General features: G+C 47.4%; 1 protein-coding gene across 13 annotated transcripts in view; it reads right to left on the reverse strand.

The window, feature by feature from the left end:
* PKP4 (plakophilin 4) overlaps positions 1–20,184 on the reverse strand; it is a 1,672,883-nt gene that overhangs the window by 989,750 nt on the left and 662,949 nt on the right. For all 13 annotated transcript variants that reach the window (XM_069616385.1, XM_069616390.1, XM_069616392.1 and 10 more), the window contains one exon: positions 6,881–6,915. In XM_069616385.1, coding sequence (XP_069472486.1) covers positions 6,881–6,915 — 35 coding nt within the window. The remainder of the gene's footprint in view (positions 1–6,880; positions 6,916–20,184) is intronic.

A 20,184-nucleotide genomic window follows, 5' to 3' on the forward strand; every position in this document is an offset into this window, starting at 1 on the left:
TTTTTCTTAAAACAAAATGCCTACCTATCCCCATAGCTATGCGGGAGGCCCCTACCATGTGATCTAAAAATGAGGCTGTTGGTCAATCCTCAAAAAAAAAAGAAATCAGCCCTACATCTGAAAATCTGATTTCTTTCTAGCCCTACAACTATTGAAACAAACCTAAATCGTCGGAGCACTGTGCTCCTTACCTATGGTGCTCTTTGGCCGGTCTCACTGAGTTCTTGGTTGTCAACCAGTTCGTGACTCCAAGAAGAAACAATCAAAAAGAAGCAACAAATAAGAGTCTTTTTATCCTCCATTGTGTTTACAGGGGTGCTCCAGAGCCGGGGCTTCTTGACAGAAGCTTTTGTTTGGCCAATGGCATTATATTCTTGGCGTTTCTCGGGCTCCCGTAACCCACCACTTGTGTAATCGTACCACTTCCACTAGCTTGTTGCCTTGTTCCCAAAGGTATCCTGAGACCTGTCAGAGCGTTTCCTTCCTTCTGCAGGAATGGCATCCTCTCCTCGTTGAAGCTCTGGCTTTGGTACACTTGCTGCATTGTAGTCGTTCTCACCCCTTCACTTAAACTTTGTGTGTGTAGCCACCACCACCACCCTTTACAGGACAGAATTCACTCCTCCTCGGGTGTCTGATCTTGGCATTGTTTAATGGGCACCACACCCACCACGACCTTGGCGTGGTCATGACACTAGACGAGACAGTGTCGTTCTCGGTTACAAACTGTTTCCCCACTTCTCTGCACACCAGTCCTCTGGCATCATTCACTCTTGCTTCTCCTGCACCAAGCTACATCCAGCTCTGTAGTACTGTGTAGCCCATCGAGGACGTTCTATGCCTCTGCATAGTATTCCCTCTACTGTTTCCATGTTCCTCGTAGTTTTAGGTACATCACAGAAACACTGGGTTTGTTCCTCCGACTGTGGAGCTTAAGTGGATGCCAGCATTACCTGAAGCCAACCGGACTGCAGAAATGTCACTACCAGGAGAATCCAAAATAAAAACAGTCTTTCCGATTCCAATGTAGGCAGACAATGTATTCTGGACGGGGAGTTACTTAACAGAATGGGAGTCCTTGTCCCAGAGAGGGGAGTCACTACCAGGGAGGTCCCGACTTGCCCAGACCCCTATGGAGTGTCTTGCAGAGTGGGCTCACCTCCCTAGCAACAAAGGGGGTGCCACTGAGGAGAAGCAATAAGTAGTCCAGATTTGTCACAGTGCTCAATGATAAATTGATGCCTGGGGAGAAAGTGTAATTTAGAACCAAACACCAATTTGGTGAAACAATATTTTCTGGAAATAGAAATCTGAATGCAAAAAATTGGCATGAAAGTTTACCTCTGTAAGATCTACATCCAACTGAAATAACCCACAATATTATCCACACCGTATCTATAAAGACTAGTAGACATAGGCATAACAGACAGCACTACTCTGGACTAAATCATTCCTAGCAGACAGAACAGAAACCTTATGGATTAAACCCTTCAAATCCACTACACAAGTTAACGACTGGAGTGCCACAAAGATCCTCACCATCCCAACTGTACTTCAACATCTAGCAGACTGCGGTTATCAGAATCTTCAAAAAATACATAACATGCTACAACTACGCAGATGATACTCAAATCTTCTACAAAATCAAAGACACCCAAGCCGATCATTCAACCCTAATCGAGTGTCTAAAAGAAGTCTTCAACTGGATGAAGGCCAACAACCTGAAAATCAACCCAGGAAACGCAGAAATCATGATCATATCCAAAGACCAGGAGAACGAAACTGCCATCCCGTGGCCAAGGGAAATGGGAACCACACCATCACTATCTAAGGTAGTAAAAAGTCTAGGAGTCCTGATGGACAACACCCTAACCTTAGAACCACAAATAAATCCAACAGTTAAGAAATGCTTTTTCCTCCTCCACACGGCAAGAAGAATCCTACCTTTCCTCTCCTTCATGCACAAAACGCTCACCATCGTCGCTCTAATCATGTCAAGAATCGACTATGCAAACAGCCTCTACCTCGGAATACCAGAACACCACCTGAAGAAACTACAATGGATCCAAAATACAGCAGCCAGACTACTCCTCAAACTATCAAGAAGAGAACACATCACCCCTGTCCTAAAAACACGACACTGGCTCCCAGTAAAACATCGCACCACCTTCAAAACAATGGATAACGCACAGGGCAATCAGTGGACAAGGAGCAGAATTCCTACAAAAGAAAATAATCTACAAGCCAACAAGACTCCTCGGGTCAAGCAACAAAATCCGCCTGGAACCAAAACCATACCTCAAGAAAAAACTTGGAGGCACCTCCTTCTACCACTTAGCCGCAAAAACCTGGAACATCACAAAAGAAATGACACCAAACACCACCTAAAATTTAGGAAATTACTTAAAACCTGGCTCTTCAACACCAGACTCAAACTGAAAACAGAGAAAGGAAAGGGGTGACTAAACTGGAGTGAACACGGACAGCTCCCAGAACCGACTGGGAAGCTCCCACAGCACCTGGATGGGTGACACCAGGCAGAATGGAACACATGCGACACATGGAGACGGAATAAAAAAAACCCACCTAATCCCACCCATCACCCGCTCTCGCCCCCTTAGTTGCCACCAGGTACCACAGTGTAGTGGAATTGTCGGGATATTGGCAACCACCACACTAGCTGAGCTGTGGACATTGGCAGGTGCACTGGCCGTATGAGTGGGAAGGGAAGACGGGTAGGGCTGTGAGGGAGGCTGGTGGAGGAGGGGGCCAGATGTGAAAGGGACTTTGAAGGCCGGACGGACCCAGATCAGGACAGAGGCGATGGGGTGCTCCCAAACCCCAACTGGGGAGATAAGACAAGCCCAGCGCATCAATTCAGGATAAGATGCCAACTAACAATTTTCCCCTCTGCATGCACCTCTCAAACTCCAAACGAAACAACCACAAACCTACAGCACAACAAACTGCACAAACTTCACTACATTGTAACAAAACAAAAACACAGACTCTCACAACAGTACACGACAACTACCGGACGCAAACCCCCCCCCCCCCCTCCCCAGGCCCAACCAATGGACCCACCGGGCTGAGGCCACCAACAGCACATCACTGCTCTCTTGCACTTTTCCAGCTTCCTCCCACTAATCCCCCCCCTCCCTTCCTCTTTCAGAGCCGCCAGAGCACCAGGGGACCACTCCGGTGGTGATAGTGCGCGGTACAAATGTCCTTTAACATTCAAGGTTCCATGGTCTTTCGCCTTTTGTAATGGCTTGGTAGTTGAACAATGTTCTGAGGAATGGTTGAGGAAGGCCCAGGTACTCAGCCAGCCCTGGAAGACGTATATGGAAGCCCTTGGCTGATGTCGTGTCAGGGGGGTCCTCCTTGTCGTCCACGTCCACCTGGGGGCCAGGAGGATCCTGCACCTGTGGAGGAGTAGCGGGAGCCGGAGGCTGGGGTACTGGGACCGGAGGCTGTGGTGAAGGCTGGTAGGGGACCGCCTGAGGAATCAGTTGGGGGCTGGAGCCGGTGGCAAAAGTTGCGCCGGGGCCGGTGGCACCGGCAGAGGAGCCGAGGTGCTGGAAGCATTGGCGGGAGCACCTCTCTGATGGGATCTCTGAGGATCACCCCCGTCCGAGGGGACTTCATGAGTCAGAGGAACCGCTCAAATAACCTGCCTCACAGGCTGGAGGGATGGTACAGGATAAAGACAGTAGCGGGCGGCTGCTGGAGGCGCTGCAAACCCCATCCATATGGACGTAGCAGGAACCTGCCCTGCGCAAATGAAGGATAGGCTGTAGGCCACGTACCTAGTTGACACCAGTCCCACCTAGACACTCGTTCCTCGCATTATTCCCGTTCCTGGTGCGGCGGACGGGTGTGGATGTCTGGCACAGTGGCCATCTTGTCGAGCTGCCTCCCCCACATGCCTGCATCGTGTTGCTCAGCTCCCTGGGCCCAGCATCCTCCAGGACTCTTGAGAGTGGATTATGAGGCCTACCCTGCTCCTCAGGCCGAAGCCTGGTAGGCATAACACCCTTGGCCCCGGGTGCCGGTAGAGCTGCGTTTAGGCGCCCCCTCTGACATATTACTGTTACTAGGGCGTGGCCCCCTCGGGTGAAGACCCGGTATAAGAACCTTCTGGTCACTCAACAATGTCGGCGGGAGGATCCGAGGATCCCTCGACCCGCAGGCCGGTAGCCCACGAGGCCTTGGTGCACGTACTGGTAGTAGAACCTGGGCAGTCCCTCCTGCACGGGCAAGGCCTTGGGAACGAGTCTCCCTTGTAGGGTGCGATGGAGAACAGAGGCCCTACACCTTGGGCCTGGAAGGATGTTTGACGAAGTCCTTCAGGTCGTCTGGACGTGATTTCTGGTAGAGCTCCCTCCACCTGACTAGCCTGTTCTTCAGAGACCTTGATGAAAGGGCGTTGCGCGCTGTACAAGCTTCCCAACCGTGGTCTTGGCCAAGGCAATGTAGGCAGAGGGCGTGGGGGTCTGAAATTGGGAAGAGCCCGTCGCAGGAAGAGACCAACACCTGCTGAACCCCGTGGAAGTTGACATGCGCTGGGGAGGAGTGTTACACCTGAGGACCGAGTACCTGTATGATAAAAACACAAAAAAGACAGAAGTATCCGCGTGTGGAATTACATGGCCGAAGCCAAAACCACGAACGCTGGTGAATTCGGCCTGTTCCCGTCGGCGCGGAAAAGGGGACTGGGGTTGGGCAGCAGAGTCAGGGCAGCACCCCCGCGCACCTCTAACTTTAAAGGGCAAGAAGGTTTTTTCTGGTGAAAAAGGTTCTGTCTCAGTTGCTTTGGAAGGGACGCCCATGCAGTATGGAGGAAAGGGGACAGGACGCAAGAGTAGGTGTACTTCATGTAGTGTTACACATTTGAACAGATGTGTGCGTCCCAAATGAGTACATCTAGGGAGAATCATAAGCCGTCATTTATGACACAGACTATTTACTAAACCTGAAAAGTAATTTGAGTAGTAGTTCAGGTGGATTTGGAAATACAGCTGCTGCTGACACGTCGTGCTGCAATGGTAGTTACTTCACTCACAGAAAAGGCCTTATATGATGTATACAGAACAATATTTTACATTTATATTAAAACTAAGTCTTAGTAACTCTGCTAGTGTGTGTTTACTTAACAGAAAATAAATTAAAAATATAGAGGGAGTAGGTCTGAACTTCAAGGTAATCATCCCCTTCTCATGACCAACACATTTGCCCCCTTCTGCTTTTTCCACAAAACTCAAAAGAACTCCTCCTTGGGTCAAAATGTAAGCATAGAAAATCAAGTAAAATTGTCAGTCTCAAGCTCCCCTTCCACAGTTCACAAAAATGTGGGGTCCACCCTGACACTCTTGTTCGTCCACTCAGAAGAAAAAAATCTGGCTTACCTCCTGCTGATGTTAGGACACTACTAACTCAGATGCTTCCTACTACTCGCAACAGACACAGCTGCAGGACTGACTGAAGCTTTTATTTCAGTGGATGAGAGACTAAACTGGGGATTTCTTGCTTAAGTTTCCATACAAGGAGTTTAAGTTGGCCTCATCACATCCCTTCACAAGAATCTAAATCTACGCTCTGCCATTCTATGTTAAACTCTTAAATGACATGACGCTTGTCCGTTCTGGCTCACCTCGCTAGTGCTGGATGCTTTCTCTAGCTTTTCAGTCTCCACCAGCTGCCCCCACCTGCCAACTCCTGAGACTCACCCAGCCTGCCAACTCCCGATCTTTCTTCCCCTACTCTGGTCTCCTGATGGCTCTACTCCCCCACACCCCCTCCAATCTAAGCTCCCACCCTCTCCAATCCCTTGCTTGTCTCAAGAATTGACAACCTAGTCCAATCATCGATCGCAACAGTCTCCAAATGCACACAACGTATCTGGGGCCAGCCCCTTTAATGCTGAGTGGGCCAGCAACTGTGGCTGTGATTCAGACACTTCACCTGGGCTAGAATGAAGAAAAAGTTGGGATGAGCTACTTTGGAACAGAACTAAAAGCGTCTTGGGTGCAAGCAAGGGGGCGGGGCAGGACTTCTGGGTGCAGAGCCACAGCCTGCATTGTCAACTACCTGTTCCACCATCTTGGATTGTATTTTGCCTCTTGATGTCTGTGCATTAAGCAGAGCACCTGCGCCACTACCTTGCTTCGCTGAGTCTTCTCTGTTCACAAACGTCAGGAAGTCATGCAAGCAGGTGGATCATGGCTCCAGTAGGGTGTGCACACATGGATTTGCAAATGGGTTTTCAGGGACAACCTGGACCACATGGCACATCAGTGGCTTCACTTGACCATACAAGACTGTCTACTTGGGGTCAAACGTAGCAATCCCCTGCCCACTAACAGGGTCCAAGGATTAGTGGGGGGGAGGGAGGGGGACTCCCCATGACACCCCTGGCACCATCATCCATTAGTTGAAGGGGGCTGGGTATCTCCACCATCACCCCACCAGGTGTCCCCAAAATAATTCAGGTTTGCAAACACATTTCATGTTAAAGCGCTTTACCGTTAACTGTTGTAAAAATACATTCAGAAAAAATGATTGCGTAGAGCCTTTAACAATATTCTGTGCAAAAAACATTTTGAAATCTGTGCAACATTAACTGCAAAGAATTTGACCATTTTATAAGCATGCAATTATGTACATGTGAAAATGTTGTATTTGAATGGAATAGCCTGATATGCTTAAGTATAAAGAATTCCCAGCTGAAGAAGAGCAAACACATGAGGATCACCAAACAGTGCTGTTATGAAATGTACTATGCAGTTACTCTATGATTTTATTTAAAAATTTCGCACACAATAAATCAGTTTAAAAATATAACACCATATAAAATCAGCTTGGAAATTAAAAATCATACCAGTTGATCTCCAGGGGAAGGACTTCTCTGTGGAGCTAAAAAATGACAGAAGAAACCCACAGAAGTTAGATCATCAATTTGCATGTAATCTGCAAACTAAAGACTCTGGCGCACAGACTGCTCTTCCAACTCAAAATCATTAGTAAAATAGTAACACTATGAGACAATGACAGGAGACAGATTGCTATGCATTCTACTGCCCACTCACAGTAAAAATTTAAAATGTAGCATTCCTTTGCAACCAATCAACACAAAACCCTCCTATTTTTGCTAAAATGTTCAAAGTCTGTAGAATATCACTCGATAAACAATCACAAATGTATGTAACTACAATCCTTCATGCGGCTACTTATAGGAGGTTGCCCAAAGCATGGTGAAGGCCAGATCAAAATACAAAAGCGGTCACCATGGGACAGTTAATGTTTAAGTGAGCAGCATTACATTTTGATAAGGACAGTTTATAGGCCCCAAGAAAAAAGTAGTTTGTGGTGTGCATTCTATCAAATTGATAATGTATTGATAATCTATCTTTCTTTCCTTCCCTCTAACACAAGGCTGCATTGTGTCGAACTGCCCCTGGGCTTATTGCAGCTGTGCACACGATCGCGCAAATTTTGCCTTCTGCAGCAGTTTTCTCTTGCTTTAATTTAAAAAAAAAAAAAAAAAACTTTGCATCGGTGCCCTGAAGCTGTGGCCTTGGATTGGTTGAAGCCATCCTCCTCTGGGCCTACTGGAAAGCCGGCAGGCTTGTCCGGCCCTCCTCCCAAGGCCCACTCCTAAGGCCCCAGTCGGTGTCCGGTCAAAGGTTCGAATCCAAAAGGATTGAATGCCATAGGGTCGAGTCAATAGTATCTAAAACAAAAGGGTCGAATTTTTTTCGTTTTATGTATTTTTTTTGAGGTTTCCGTATAGGAAAAAAAAGTGGTTTTTACCACAAAAAAGGGGGCTTGGGGTGACCCCCCCCCAAAAAAACACCCTTTTGTTTTCAGTTCTTTTGATTCGGCCCTATTGTACTTACCTACAACTGCCCCGGTCTGCTGCCTGGGAGGTCTGGCTAACATTCCAGACACTCGTATGGCAGCGATTTGACTCTGCACTCTCAGACCCACTGAGATCATTGTGACACTGCACTTCCTTGAGGGTTAGTATCAATACTAAACATCACTTCCTCATCCCTGACTTTGCCACTCTTGCCCTCTCACCTGCACTTCCACTCTCATTACCTCTGGCTGTGCCCATTGGCAGTACTGGTTTTAATCTGCCCTGCTTTGAATTTAGCTATGCCCAGTAACTGTATTGGATTCATCTGGCCTGCTGCTCCTGTATCGTCTCATGCAGTCTTCTTGCAACCCCCCCCCCTTGTTCTCCCGTGCACCCACACCCCTTTCGTTCATCCTTCATTACCCACCCTCTCTCTCTCTCTCCTCTTCCCCTTTTTTCACATCTTCTATGGTGCTCTCCATTTCTCCCATCTTCTTTCCTCTACCGACTATCCTGTCCTCACTAAGTCTGGGAGGAAGAAGCTCAAAAAGGACCTCCTGGTCTCCAACCCAGGCCTCCCTATAGCCGAAACCTACACCAGCGCTTCCTCCAGGTAGACCCTTACTTACATCCTCCGTTCGTTGCCGGACCCATGGACTCCTCATATGGTCTGTGCGCTCTCTCCTTACTCTTCCTCTCCCATTAATGGTGGCACCCGGTGGGGGGCCCTCCTGGCTTCTTTCCTCTCCTCTAAGATCAATGTTTACCTCAATTAAACTGTCTTGGTCCAAGGCCCCCAGTCCAACCACTTCTTCAATCGACTCTTCCTGCGCCTAATCAATGTCTTCTCCCCTGGTCCTGTCCCTTCTCTGCCTTCTTTGGCTCCATCGCCTCCTCCCTCTGCTACCTTGTCCTCTCCTCCTACCTCCTCTGCCCTCCCTCTGGCTCCTTCTACACCTCGGCAGGGAGTACCTCTGATATTTACCCCTCCTCGAAGTCTTTCAAGGATGGCAACCTTCTCCATATTGCCACACTCCACTCAGCTGTCAAACACTCCTGACATCTGCCGTCTCCTAGAAGAACTGAAACTTGATGTCCTTAGTCTCACCGAGCCATGGTTCATAGCCAGCTCTGTCACAAGCTTTGACACCCTCCCTGATTCTCTGCACCCAGATCCAATCGCTCCGGTGGGGGAGTAGCCTTCTCTCTGGCTGACTCACACCCTTACACAGCACTTACCATGCTCCACTCTGCCATCTGACACTCTCAATGCACTTGCCCCCGTTATGAGGATCCTCATGAAGCCTAAAAGCAAGTGCAACTCCTGGTATGACTCGGACCTCGTCACCTTTAAACGAATGTATAGGGTGGCTGAGAGGAAATGGCTGGCATCTTGTACACCCTCTGACAAACTGGCCTGTCGCCTGCTCCAAAAGCAATACCAACTCTGTCCTCACTAAGAGAGTTCACATCCAAGCACGCCTTTCTGCAGCATCTAACTAACTCAGCCGAACTTTAACTTCTGCAAGGAGCTGGCCAATCCTGCCGCACTCTCTACCTCTCCTGTCCCTTCCCAGGCCCTCTGTACGGCCCTGGCTCCTCACTTCATCTCAAAAACTCAGGATATCCGGTCCACCCCCTCGGCCTCTCCTGCTTCTCCTCCCACGCTCTCATCTCGCTCCAACCCTCCCCCCCCCTGTGGCCACCCCTCCCCCTTCTCTGCCTTTCCTTTTTTCTCCCCTGATGCAGTTTCTAGACAAGTCTGAACTATGAAAACCTCCTCTAAACAGGTTCTCCCCTGTTCTTCCAAAACCATCAACGACCACATTGACACCCTTGCCCCAGCCTTGGCTGAATTCTACAACCACTCTTTAGCCCCTGGCACCTTCCCCTCCTCCCTCAAGCATTCTTGTGCACCCTCTCCTCAAGAAGCCCACAGCCCACCCCCCCCCCCCTTCCGGCTAATTATCGCACAAACTCCATCGCTCCTTTCCTGGGCAAACTCATGGAAAAGTTGGCAATCTCCCAGCTTAAGCTTCACACTAAATCTACTGGTTGTCTCCATGACCAGCAGTCTGGCTTCAGAGCAGTCAGAAGCATGGAAACTCTTCTGAAAATCCATCAAGGCCTGCTTTAAACTGGATGCTAATCACCCCTCTTTTCTCATCTTACTATCCTCTGCCTTCGACAGCCACCCTGCTCAAACAGCTGCGGGATAATCTGCATCACTGATCAGACTCTGGCCTGATTAACTTCCATCCTTCTCTGACCGACCCTCCCAGGTCCAACTTGGTTCCTTCCTCTTCTCCATCTCCGTCCACCTGCGGTGTTCCCCAGGGGTCTAATCTTTACCTGATAACTCTCGCCCACTGCATTGCTGCTTTCTGCTCCAACTTCCAGTGCTATACGGATGACACCCAGCTCGCTTTCAGGCTCCCCACTGCCTCTTATTCTCTCATCCCGGATTGTCTCTTCAATCCAAGATTGGTGCACCGCCAACGATATCTGCCTGAATGGAAGCAAGACGGAGATACTCCTCATTGGGACAAATGCACCCCTCTTTCCCCACTCTGGCCGGCCTCCCTTGGCCCTCCGCCTGCAAAGCTAAGAACCTTGGAGTAATTATCGACCCCACACTCCTCTCCTCACATCTCCGACATCTCTAAGAAGTCAAATTACCAACTGCACTTCTTCAGAGGTACTCTCCCTTTCCTCACCTTCCCCCTCAGAAGCTCACCGTCTCTAAAGCTCTGGTTCTCTCTAGGCTCGACTACTGTAACAGCCTCTTCTTAAATCTGCCTGCCTCTACTCTGTCCTTTGCAACTCATCTAGAAAAGGACAGCAAGACTTGTCCTTGGCCTCACGCCCAGGGATCGTATCTCTCCAGCACTGAAATCCCTCCATTGGCTCCTAGTGGCTGCAAGGATCAAATTCAAGGCCCTCTGCATTGCCCACAAGACCCTCTGGGGCCTGGGACCAAAATATCTCCAGCTTTCTGTCCTGAAGTATCTTACTTCTCGAGCCCTTCACTCCTTCAACTCCTTGAGGGTCAGGCGCTTTTCCAAGCAATGAGATGGGGGCCCATCTCTCTTCGGCAGGCACCTCCCTTTGGAGCAGCCGCCTTGCCTCTCTGAAACTTGAGAAGAACCACCTACAGTTCCTGAAGCAGCTCAAGACTTTACTCTTTGCTTCTGCCTTCTCTCTTCCTCTTCCCTGCTGATCTCCTGTCTGATACTGCACTGGTTATCTGGCCACCCTCTGAACCACAGTCCCATGTCCCTGCCCTCCCAGTTGCACACCTGCACTGCCCTCTGGCAACCCTGCAATTGGGGCTGTATCTGTAAACCTACAGTCTCCATATCTGCACTATCCATCACTTGCTGTTCTGCAATTAACCTTGCACTGCCACCTGCTGGCTGCACTTGTTTCTTAATTAGATCTTATGTCCTGCACTTGCTCCTCCTCCCCTTCCCTCAGCACTTTCCCCTTTCCTGTCCCCTGCACTTGCGCAATCTCAATGTCACTGGGCCTAGTAAGATTGTCTTGTCATCCCTCGTTCCTCCTCCCCTGCCTGGTCACGCTTTGAAACTCTTGTGTATGGGGGGTTTGCTATAAATAAAATATATCATATGACATTCAGAACTGATAAAACATAGAAAGGACAAAAGTACTTGAGCGAGGCATAGAGCAATAACAATACAACTGAACATAACCTGTCAAAAATAGCCCTGTACTTGAAATGAGGAATGAATAATTAAGACTAAGAAATGTATTTGCTGGTGCAATTTTATTGAATTATATCATGTACACGTCTAGCTCTTTTTTGCTTGTTTAGGAAACATGCACATGTGTAACCTAGTGTAGAGATATTATGTATATGTTTATTACATGTATTTCGCTGCAAGAGCCCAAGGAATGCTTTCATGCTATTACAAACTAAACTTCATCTCATCTGCCCTGAATTGCCATTGAATCAGTCCCCTGATAACAGTCTGGAGAGAATGGTGACCCCTTCTGATTGGAAGGGGGCAGCGTAGACCATCATAAAATGGGTACAGTGACCTAACCCATGGGAGGCCCACAGTAATGAGTGGCATTACATCAAATAAATTAAATTTCTGTTCGCAATTTAAATGGTAGGAATGCACAGTTCCTATGGGCTCCTCACCCCCCCCCCCCCACCCACCCACCCATTAGATCTGGTCCACTTCTCAACCTACTGAAAGGGTTTGGCATTCATTTTCTGAATTACACAAATGACACAGCTCTTTGTGAAGCTGTATGGAGATGGTACTGCAATCTACAATTTGTTGCGTCTTCTCTCCATCAAGGCTGGAATGACAGTAAATTATTTGAAAATAATGCCTTCCAAGACTTAAGTTCTTGTAGTCCCTACTGCTAACCACCCAGTATGGCTCGGCTCCAATTCCAGCTGATTCTGTGCATAATCTGGGTGAAATAATAGATAGTGGTGTGGGTCGAATCTAGGTGGGTGTGCTTCACATCTTGCATCCATTTTGAACACTGCATTTTATTCCATTTGAGAAAAATCAAATCCTACACCACACCTATTGCTCTGCATTTATAATGTGCCCTCCTTAACTACTAGGCTGCCAGTGAGTAAGGGACTGCAGTGCAGCGCCCCCTCTTTTTCCGTCTCTCATCTATCCTCTACCAGTGAGATGGCACTCGCCATCTCTCCAATCTTTTCTAACTGCTACACTAGCACCTATCCTCCCTCACGAAATCTGGACGAAAAGCAAAAGAAAAAAAAAAACATCTTGGGTGCAGATTCTGCCCTTCCCATCGCAGACACCTATGTCAGTGCATCCCCCAGAGAGATCTTCACCGATAGCCTCTTCTCTGTCCCCTCCCCAGCCCTATGGACTTCTCATCTGTGCTCTCTCCGCTTTCACATCCGCTCGCATTAATGGTGGCACCAAATGGGCAGCCCTCTTAGCGGGCTTCTTCTCCTCATGCTGCATCATTAATGCCTACCACACTGGCACTTTTCTGGTTCAGGGTTCTCAGGCCAACCTCCTTCTCTTTGACTGGATCCTTCCATCCCTCATTAACTTTCTACCTGCTCCTGGCCTCTCCCCCCTACTTCCACCTCGGTCCTCCAGCCCCCCTGACTTAAGTACCATGCCCCTGTACTCCACCTCAGAAAACCTTTAAAGGCAGAGACTGCCTCCACCTGGCGACTCAACGCCTGCTCAGCCAACAAACACTCTGTTCACATCTGCCTCCTTCTTGAAGACACTGACCTGGACAGCCTTGCTCTTACTGAGACATGGTTGAATGCCAGCTCAGTCACTGATTTGGACTCCCTCCTGCCCGACGGCTGAAAGATCATTTTCAAGCCACAACCTCTCCCTGCTGGCAGTGGGGTTGCCTTAATCTTCCCCAAGTCGGTTCCTTCTTCCATCTTACCCCACTCAGCTCTACGCTTCCTTTGAGAGCCTGGTATGCAAGTCGGTGATCTCTCCCTCCTCCACCCCGACCATTGCTACCATTTACCAGCCACCTGCCGTTACCTCCCGGTTCCTCTGAGAATGGGTGGATTTCTGTTCATTACTTTCTACCTCCTAGAACCTGCTCCTCCTGGGTGGCTAACATCCAACTGGACCCACCCCGGCATCCACTCTTTTCATTTACCTCTGCACCTCTCTATCCCTCTCCATTCTCCCTTCTGGTCCAACCCACTCTGCTGGACACCTTCATCCACTCTGACCTCCCACTTTCATCTCCCCTTGTCACCCCTCTCTCTTGGTCAGAACACTCTTCTCTCCTCCAACCTGGGTCCCTATGGCCCGGTGACCATACCTCCAAGAGACCTGCCAACCTAGTTCACGAACATCCGCCTGATGAAACTATTGTCAGCTGCTGCCTTCACTTCTACCTTTATTCCCCTTGGCCCCCAACTCAGACTACCACAGACACTACTCTCAGCAACTTCCACCTGTCCATCACCAACACCCTTGACATTTTGCCCCAGACATGAGGATCCGCTTGAAACCCGCCTCCAAGCGCAACACTTGGTATGACTGAATGTGCAGCTCTGAAATAAAAGTGCAGCGCTGTAGAACGGAAGTGGCAAACCTCAGGCTCACCCTCTGAAACTGGCCTGCAGCCTGCTCCAAAGGCAATACAGACTATCTGTGCTAAGAAAAGGGCACACATTCAGGCATGGGTATCTGGCGCATTCAACAACATGACTGAACATTTAAAAATCTGCAGGGAACTGCCCAACCTTTCTGCAGTATCCTCCTCCCCTATTCCTTCTCAGGCCCTCTACGCACTTGCCACTCACTTCACCATCAAAACTCATGACATCCTGAACAGCCTTGTTACTCAATCTGCCCACCCATCCCTCACCCCCTTGCCTCCCTTGGCCCCTCACCCTCCTCTTTCCTCCTTCGCCCTTGTCTCAACTGAAGAAGTCACCAGAGTTGTCTGCTCCATGAAGGTCTCTTCCAAACAGGTTTCCCCTTGCTCATCCAGAACCATCAAGGACAACATTGGCCCTCTTGCCCCTGCACCCGCTGATCTCTGTAACCATTCCTTTGCTACTGGTGCTTTCCCCTCAAGAACCACCTTGTCCGCCCCCTCCTTAAAAAAATGTCAGCAGACCCTACCTGTCCAGTGAATTGCCACTGTATCTCCATCACCCCTTTCCTTGGGATACTGCTGGGGAAGTTGTCCCTTTCCCAACTGAACTCACACTTAACATGTTGGTGGTCTCCGTGACCATCAATCTGTATTATGAGCATCTAGGGGCTCGGAAACTGCTCTTTGGAACACCCGTGAACAACTGCTTGCATCCCTGGATGTCAACTCCCCAGCTGTCCTCATCCTTCTCGATCTCTCCTCTGCATTTGACACGGTCAACCACTCCATCCTCATACAAAGGCTCCACAACACCCTTGGTGTCTCGGAGCGGGCACTGGACTGGCTGACCTCCTTCCTAACTGACCGCTCCTAGCTCCTCTCAAGTCATCCTGGGGACCTTCTCTCCTACTTCTGCACTTGTGGTGATCCCCAGGGCTCTATCCTCTTGCCATGGCTCTTTAACATCTACCTTACTCAGCTGGCACTCATCTCCTCCTCCTCTCCCAACTTCCAATGTCATGCTGACCACACACAACTCTTCTTCAAACTTCCTGCTGACCCTCTTGGACCTTCCATCATCCCAGACTGACTTTCTGCCATCCAAGCTTGGTGCAGTTCCAATGAGCTGTACCTCAGTGCAGCAAAACAGATCCTTCCTATTGGGACCTCTACTCCAGACTTCTTCCCTTCACCCTGCTCCTTCTGAAGCCAGAAACCTTAGCGTCAACTCCTCTTCTTCCTCCCAAGCACTAAGGACATTGCCAAGAAGTCCCACTTTCAGGCTTCCTTCTCAAAGGAATTCAACTTTTTCTCACCTTCCCCAGAAGCTCAATGTTAACCGAGCCCTGCTTCTCTCTAGGCTTCACTATTGCAATAGCCTGCTCCCACATCTACCTTCTTCCACTCTGCGACCCCTCCTCCCCCCAGCTAATCCAGAACAGGGCCTCAAACCCCATTGACCGCATCTCTCCTGCCCTAAAAAGTCTTCACTATCTCCCGGTTGCTTCATGGATTAAAATCCATCTGCATCATCCACAAGGCTGTCTGGGGCCAAGGACCAAACCATCTGCAACTTTCTCTTACTAAACATTTCTGCTCAACTTCTGTGCTCCTCTGGCGCCAACTCTGTGTAAAGAGTTTCGCTAAACAGAGGCCAGGAGGTCGATCGCTTTCCTCAGCTGGCTCCCTTTGGAACAGCCGCCTCTTCCCTCTTAGTCTTGAGCATGATTTTCTTAGATTCCGGAAGCTCCTCAAGACTTTCCTCTTTACCAACTCCTTCCACCCACTCCCCCCCCTCCTCCTCTCCTAATTTTACAATTGCTTGTTTCGTGTTCAGGGCCCTTATGCATCCTTGTGCCCCCCCCCCCCCCGACATCCAACTAATTGCCCCCAGCTTCTGTCTATCCTCAGCACTTGCCTCGGCTCACCCTCCAACCTGGTGGCACGCCCTTGCATTGCACTTAACCTGTTGCTCACCCATGAGCACCCAAGCACCTATCCCATTCCCCCTCCCGTCTGCACTTGCACATTCTGAACACTCACAAGGCATAGTAGGTTCGTCATCCTCCCTCCCCCAACCATTGTATTTAATATTTCTTTATGCATTTTATTTGTTTTACATGCCTTTGTCCCCTCCCCGTTACCATGTGGGCACTTTGAAACAGAATTTACTTCCTGTATAAGCGTCTAACAAGCAAATAAATAATGGTCTCACCTTTACGTCTCATGTGGGTACAGTGGTTACGTGCCATTTTCACATTAAATGCCTATATTACCCTTAGTGACTTAAGCAGAGAATGCTAGTCTTAAAAGCATTTCTTCTGTTCCGCTATGGATACCAGTGAAGCAAATTGCATGTCTATAATGGGTGAAGAACCTTTCTACAAGGATTTTACTAAGACTGGGCAAGTTTGATCAGGTCACCCCCAGCACTGACCTGCCACCCTTCACTGGTTATCTGTTAAGGAAAGGATTCTATTTAAGACCCTTTGTATGACACGCAAAGCTATCTATGGGCACCGTTCTAATCTGTTTAAGCAACCTTTCAACTTCAGCACATTGACATCTTGGTAGTTGTAGTATCAGTATAACCTTTGCATCTCAGCCTTTTAAGAAATCCACCTGTGAAACATGTATAATCCTTGCTATAACTCTTCCAGGTGCTATTACAAGTACTGTTCTCTTGCACAGACAACAGAAGACTAGGATTTCTGATAACTAGCCATTAGGTCTGGCACCAACACCACATCTGTCAATGGCCATGGTTCACTATCGTTGCACTTCTTACAGCACCAAGATACCTACTTCGGCAATTGTGCTCTATAAAAATAGCAAAAAAATAGAAATGAAGCAAGGAGAGAGTTAACAGTTCTTTGAGAGAGTTGCCACTGGAAAGATACCCACTGACCCATTCAGAGGCTGTCCAGGTAAGGGACAATGCACAACCATTGACAGAAGAGGCTCCCAGTTTTCCCATTTGCCCACAGAGAGAAGAGGTTTGTTCAGTGTTAAGAGCTGTCCAAGAGAGACAGACTATGTCATAGCCCGGACATCACTCACTGGAAGAAAGTTGGCAATTATGCAAGTAAGATCTCTAAAGGCTGGACTGAAAACTAGGAGAGAAACAAAGCCCTGCTAGCACCCGATCCCCTTAGAGGCCCAAGTCAATCCTGAAAGAAAATGAAAGACACAAAGGAATGGAGGGTAGGACAGAAAGAAAACTGAAGGGACAACTCAAGTGTGTGTCCAAGGCAATTAAGTTATATTGCTTCCAGTAATCCAAATAGGACTGGGTCTTCCCCTCATCTATCATACTAATTTGCCATTGCTTCCCAAAGATGTCTGTGGCTGGTTTCTTTTTCTGGCTTGAGTGCATCTACCCACCCCCCTGAAATTGGAAGCATCCCTCAGGCAGGATTAAAGAAACTGTTCATTAATGTGTAGTATTTAGTATTGGTCTCCACCTCCCTCAAACCCCCCGAAACTCTGGCAAATTGTGATGCGTCATACATAATGAAACATATGGTTCTATACGCCTAAATAGCCGACTGGTTTATTCAATTTACAGTTAATGACACCTTGTGTAGAGAGCACCTAATAATTCCACCGAACAGAGTCAGGTTCACAGATCGTAACAGTACCAGAACTTAACATTTGACGGCAATATGGCACAAACATCAAGAGTATATTACTCCTCAAACAGTTATTGGGATGTGATCAATGCAACATATTAAACAATCATTGAGGAATACTTTTAAAATAGGATATTTGGACAATAAGCGCAATTACTAGATCCTCAACAATAGATAATTGAAACAATCTAGACTACCGTCTTTGCATTTAGGGCTGAACACAGCACAAAACATTAAAATATGGCCGCCGCCTACTTGTTAGAATATCATTGACCTGTTATGAGAAGTCCATCATTTATGTCTATTAATGCCCATATAGAAGTTGTAACAAAATGGCGCGAACTAAGCAAACATGCAGCAACTGGCATCCCCTACACAGGCTGTGCAATAACCTAAGTGAATTTTAATACACTATTCAAGGACTCAAAATGTGGACCAGGGGATACATTTGCGATGTCTACCAACACAGGGGTTCTGTTTCTGCTCACCGTCTAGACAAACGTACTACATTACTCTAGCACATTGAAGAGGTGAATAATTTAATGGGAAGGACAAAAGTGCATAATAAAAATGTGAAGGTAAATATCCATGTAAGACAGCCGTAAGAGTAGTAATTATGTTTACAAGCTTGCGTGATAAAGACAGTGACGCACCCCTTCACTTTAAAATCTTACAGGCAAACACTAAAGATAAGGAAGTGTTTTTTTTGTTTGTATTAATTTGCATGCAGCACCTATTTGAAGGCGATTGACAGTTAAGGGAACCACAGGGCAATTGTAAAAAAACAATAGTGTGGCATGTATTTTGGTTCAGTCACATCTCAAGCCATGTATTGGGTATGCTAAACCAAAAATAGGGGGTGTAACCACTGTGCAGTGGCAGTTGCACCACTTATTACAGAGTCAGAATTAGAAAAAACAAAAACAAACAGGAATGTTGTGCTTGTAGTGAATTCACATCGTTGGTGAAATAAAATATTCTTTCCATTTTCACATACACAAGTACAATGTGTCATTCACATTGCAACAATGGTCTCTGTTAAAACAATATTACAGGAAAAATCATGATCTTCACTTACACAATATAAATTGTTGCATAAAAAGAAATGTTAACATTTGATTATAACAGTAAAAGATCTATTTGACCACACAATAGTTGCTTAAAAACAAGTTTGTAAAAAGTAGTTTCCCCTTTTTACATACGCGTGTTTCAACGTTCGGGTTGTAACTAAAATAGAATGGGTTCTGTCCATCTAGTAATTTCCGCCGATAGTATTACACTAAACGGTAACTGTTTACAGGGCTAGACAACAGGCCTGCCAGCATCTTTGTCAGGGTGAATTGTGTGCTATGAGGGGTCAGGTACCAGTTTAGCTGTTGCTAGATTGCATGCAGTCTTCGTCACAGATATGCGTGCCTCTGTTTAATTCCGAACCATCTATAAAAAGTTAAAAAAGTGTAGAGTGCAACGTGTGGGTCATTCATGTGCCTACCTTTACATTGACCTAGTCACATTCAACAAATAACTTTTCAATGTCAGCGAAACTAATATTGTCAAAGCGAAAGAAGCCTGCATTACGGCTTGTATAAGTGTCTTTCAGGAAGATTTAGAGAAAACAAGGTATACCGATGTGTATATTCCATCTAGATGCATAACCTGAGCAAACCGGATATTTGGATTAAGATATGTGGAATGAATATTATCATTCTGCATAGCCACATTTATACTTACTAAATAGCCTCTTTAATGTTGACAGATGTGCTGTTGCTCTATTTTCAGAATCTGACTGATTAATGGTTCTCGTATTGAAGCGTTCCACAAGCAGAAAATGAACAGACACTGTAGAAACCATGTGGGCATTTTTGTGAAAGATTGATTATCATGGAGTCTTCTTACCCAACAAGGTTAATCATAGTCACAGAAGTCCTGTGGTCAGTATCTGTATCGGAGCAACGCCTGAAATCGTGTCCAGTGTGTGACTTGGGTGGTTTACCAGTGGGGCCTGCAGGGTTCAAAAGATACAATGAATGGGTATTCTATGGAGTGGTTAGTCTTCCCATCCTTACTGTATATCCCATAGTGACAGTTCCTAACCAAATTGGTTTATTCGTAGGTCTCCAAGTTCTGACGTCGTTCCATGGTGGTAAGGGACTGGAGCTGCAATTATCGAGTTAGTGTTTAAGTTGGGGGTAAGTATGACATCACACAGGTGGCGTCATCAAGTGCACCATTGTGGGGGACAGGAACAAGCTACTTTAAATGTAATATGACTGGAGGCAGAAAAACCAGCGTTGCTACGCAATGTGTATGTACCCGCACACTATCTCACGTATGGGCTCTGGCACCCAATTCCAATTACTGTAGAGCACTTGGAGGCAGCGCAGGACAAAGGCAGAGGGGTTAGGGGCAGACAAAAAGGTGGCTGTAATCCCCTCTATGCTGCCTTGGGAAGATGGTTAGAAAATTTAAATGGTCGATCCAGGGAAAGGAATCTTTTCGCTTATAATTAGTACATAAAAAATGGAATTGCCCTTTTAATTCTGCATGAATCGATTCCTCCCGATCATTAAGCCCTTTCCT

The sequence above is a fragment of the Ambystoma mexicanum genome, chromosome 9 (assembly GCF_040938575.1).
Source record: "Ambystoma mexicanum isolate Mex_15411 chromosome 9, UKY_AmexF1_1, whole genome shotgun sequence".
NCBI classification, from domain to species: domain Eukaryota; kingdom Metazoa; phylum Chordata; class Amphibia; order Caudata; family Ambystomatidae; genus Ambystoma; species Ambystoma mexicanum.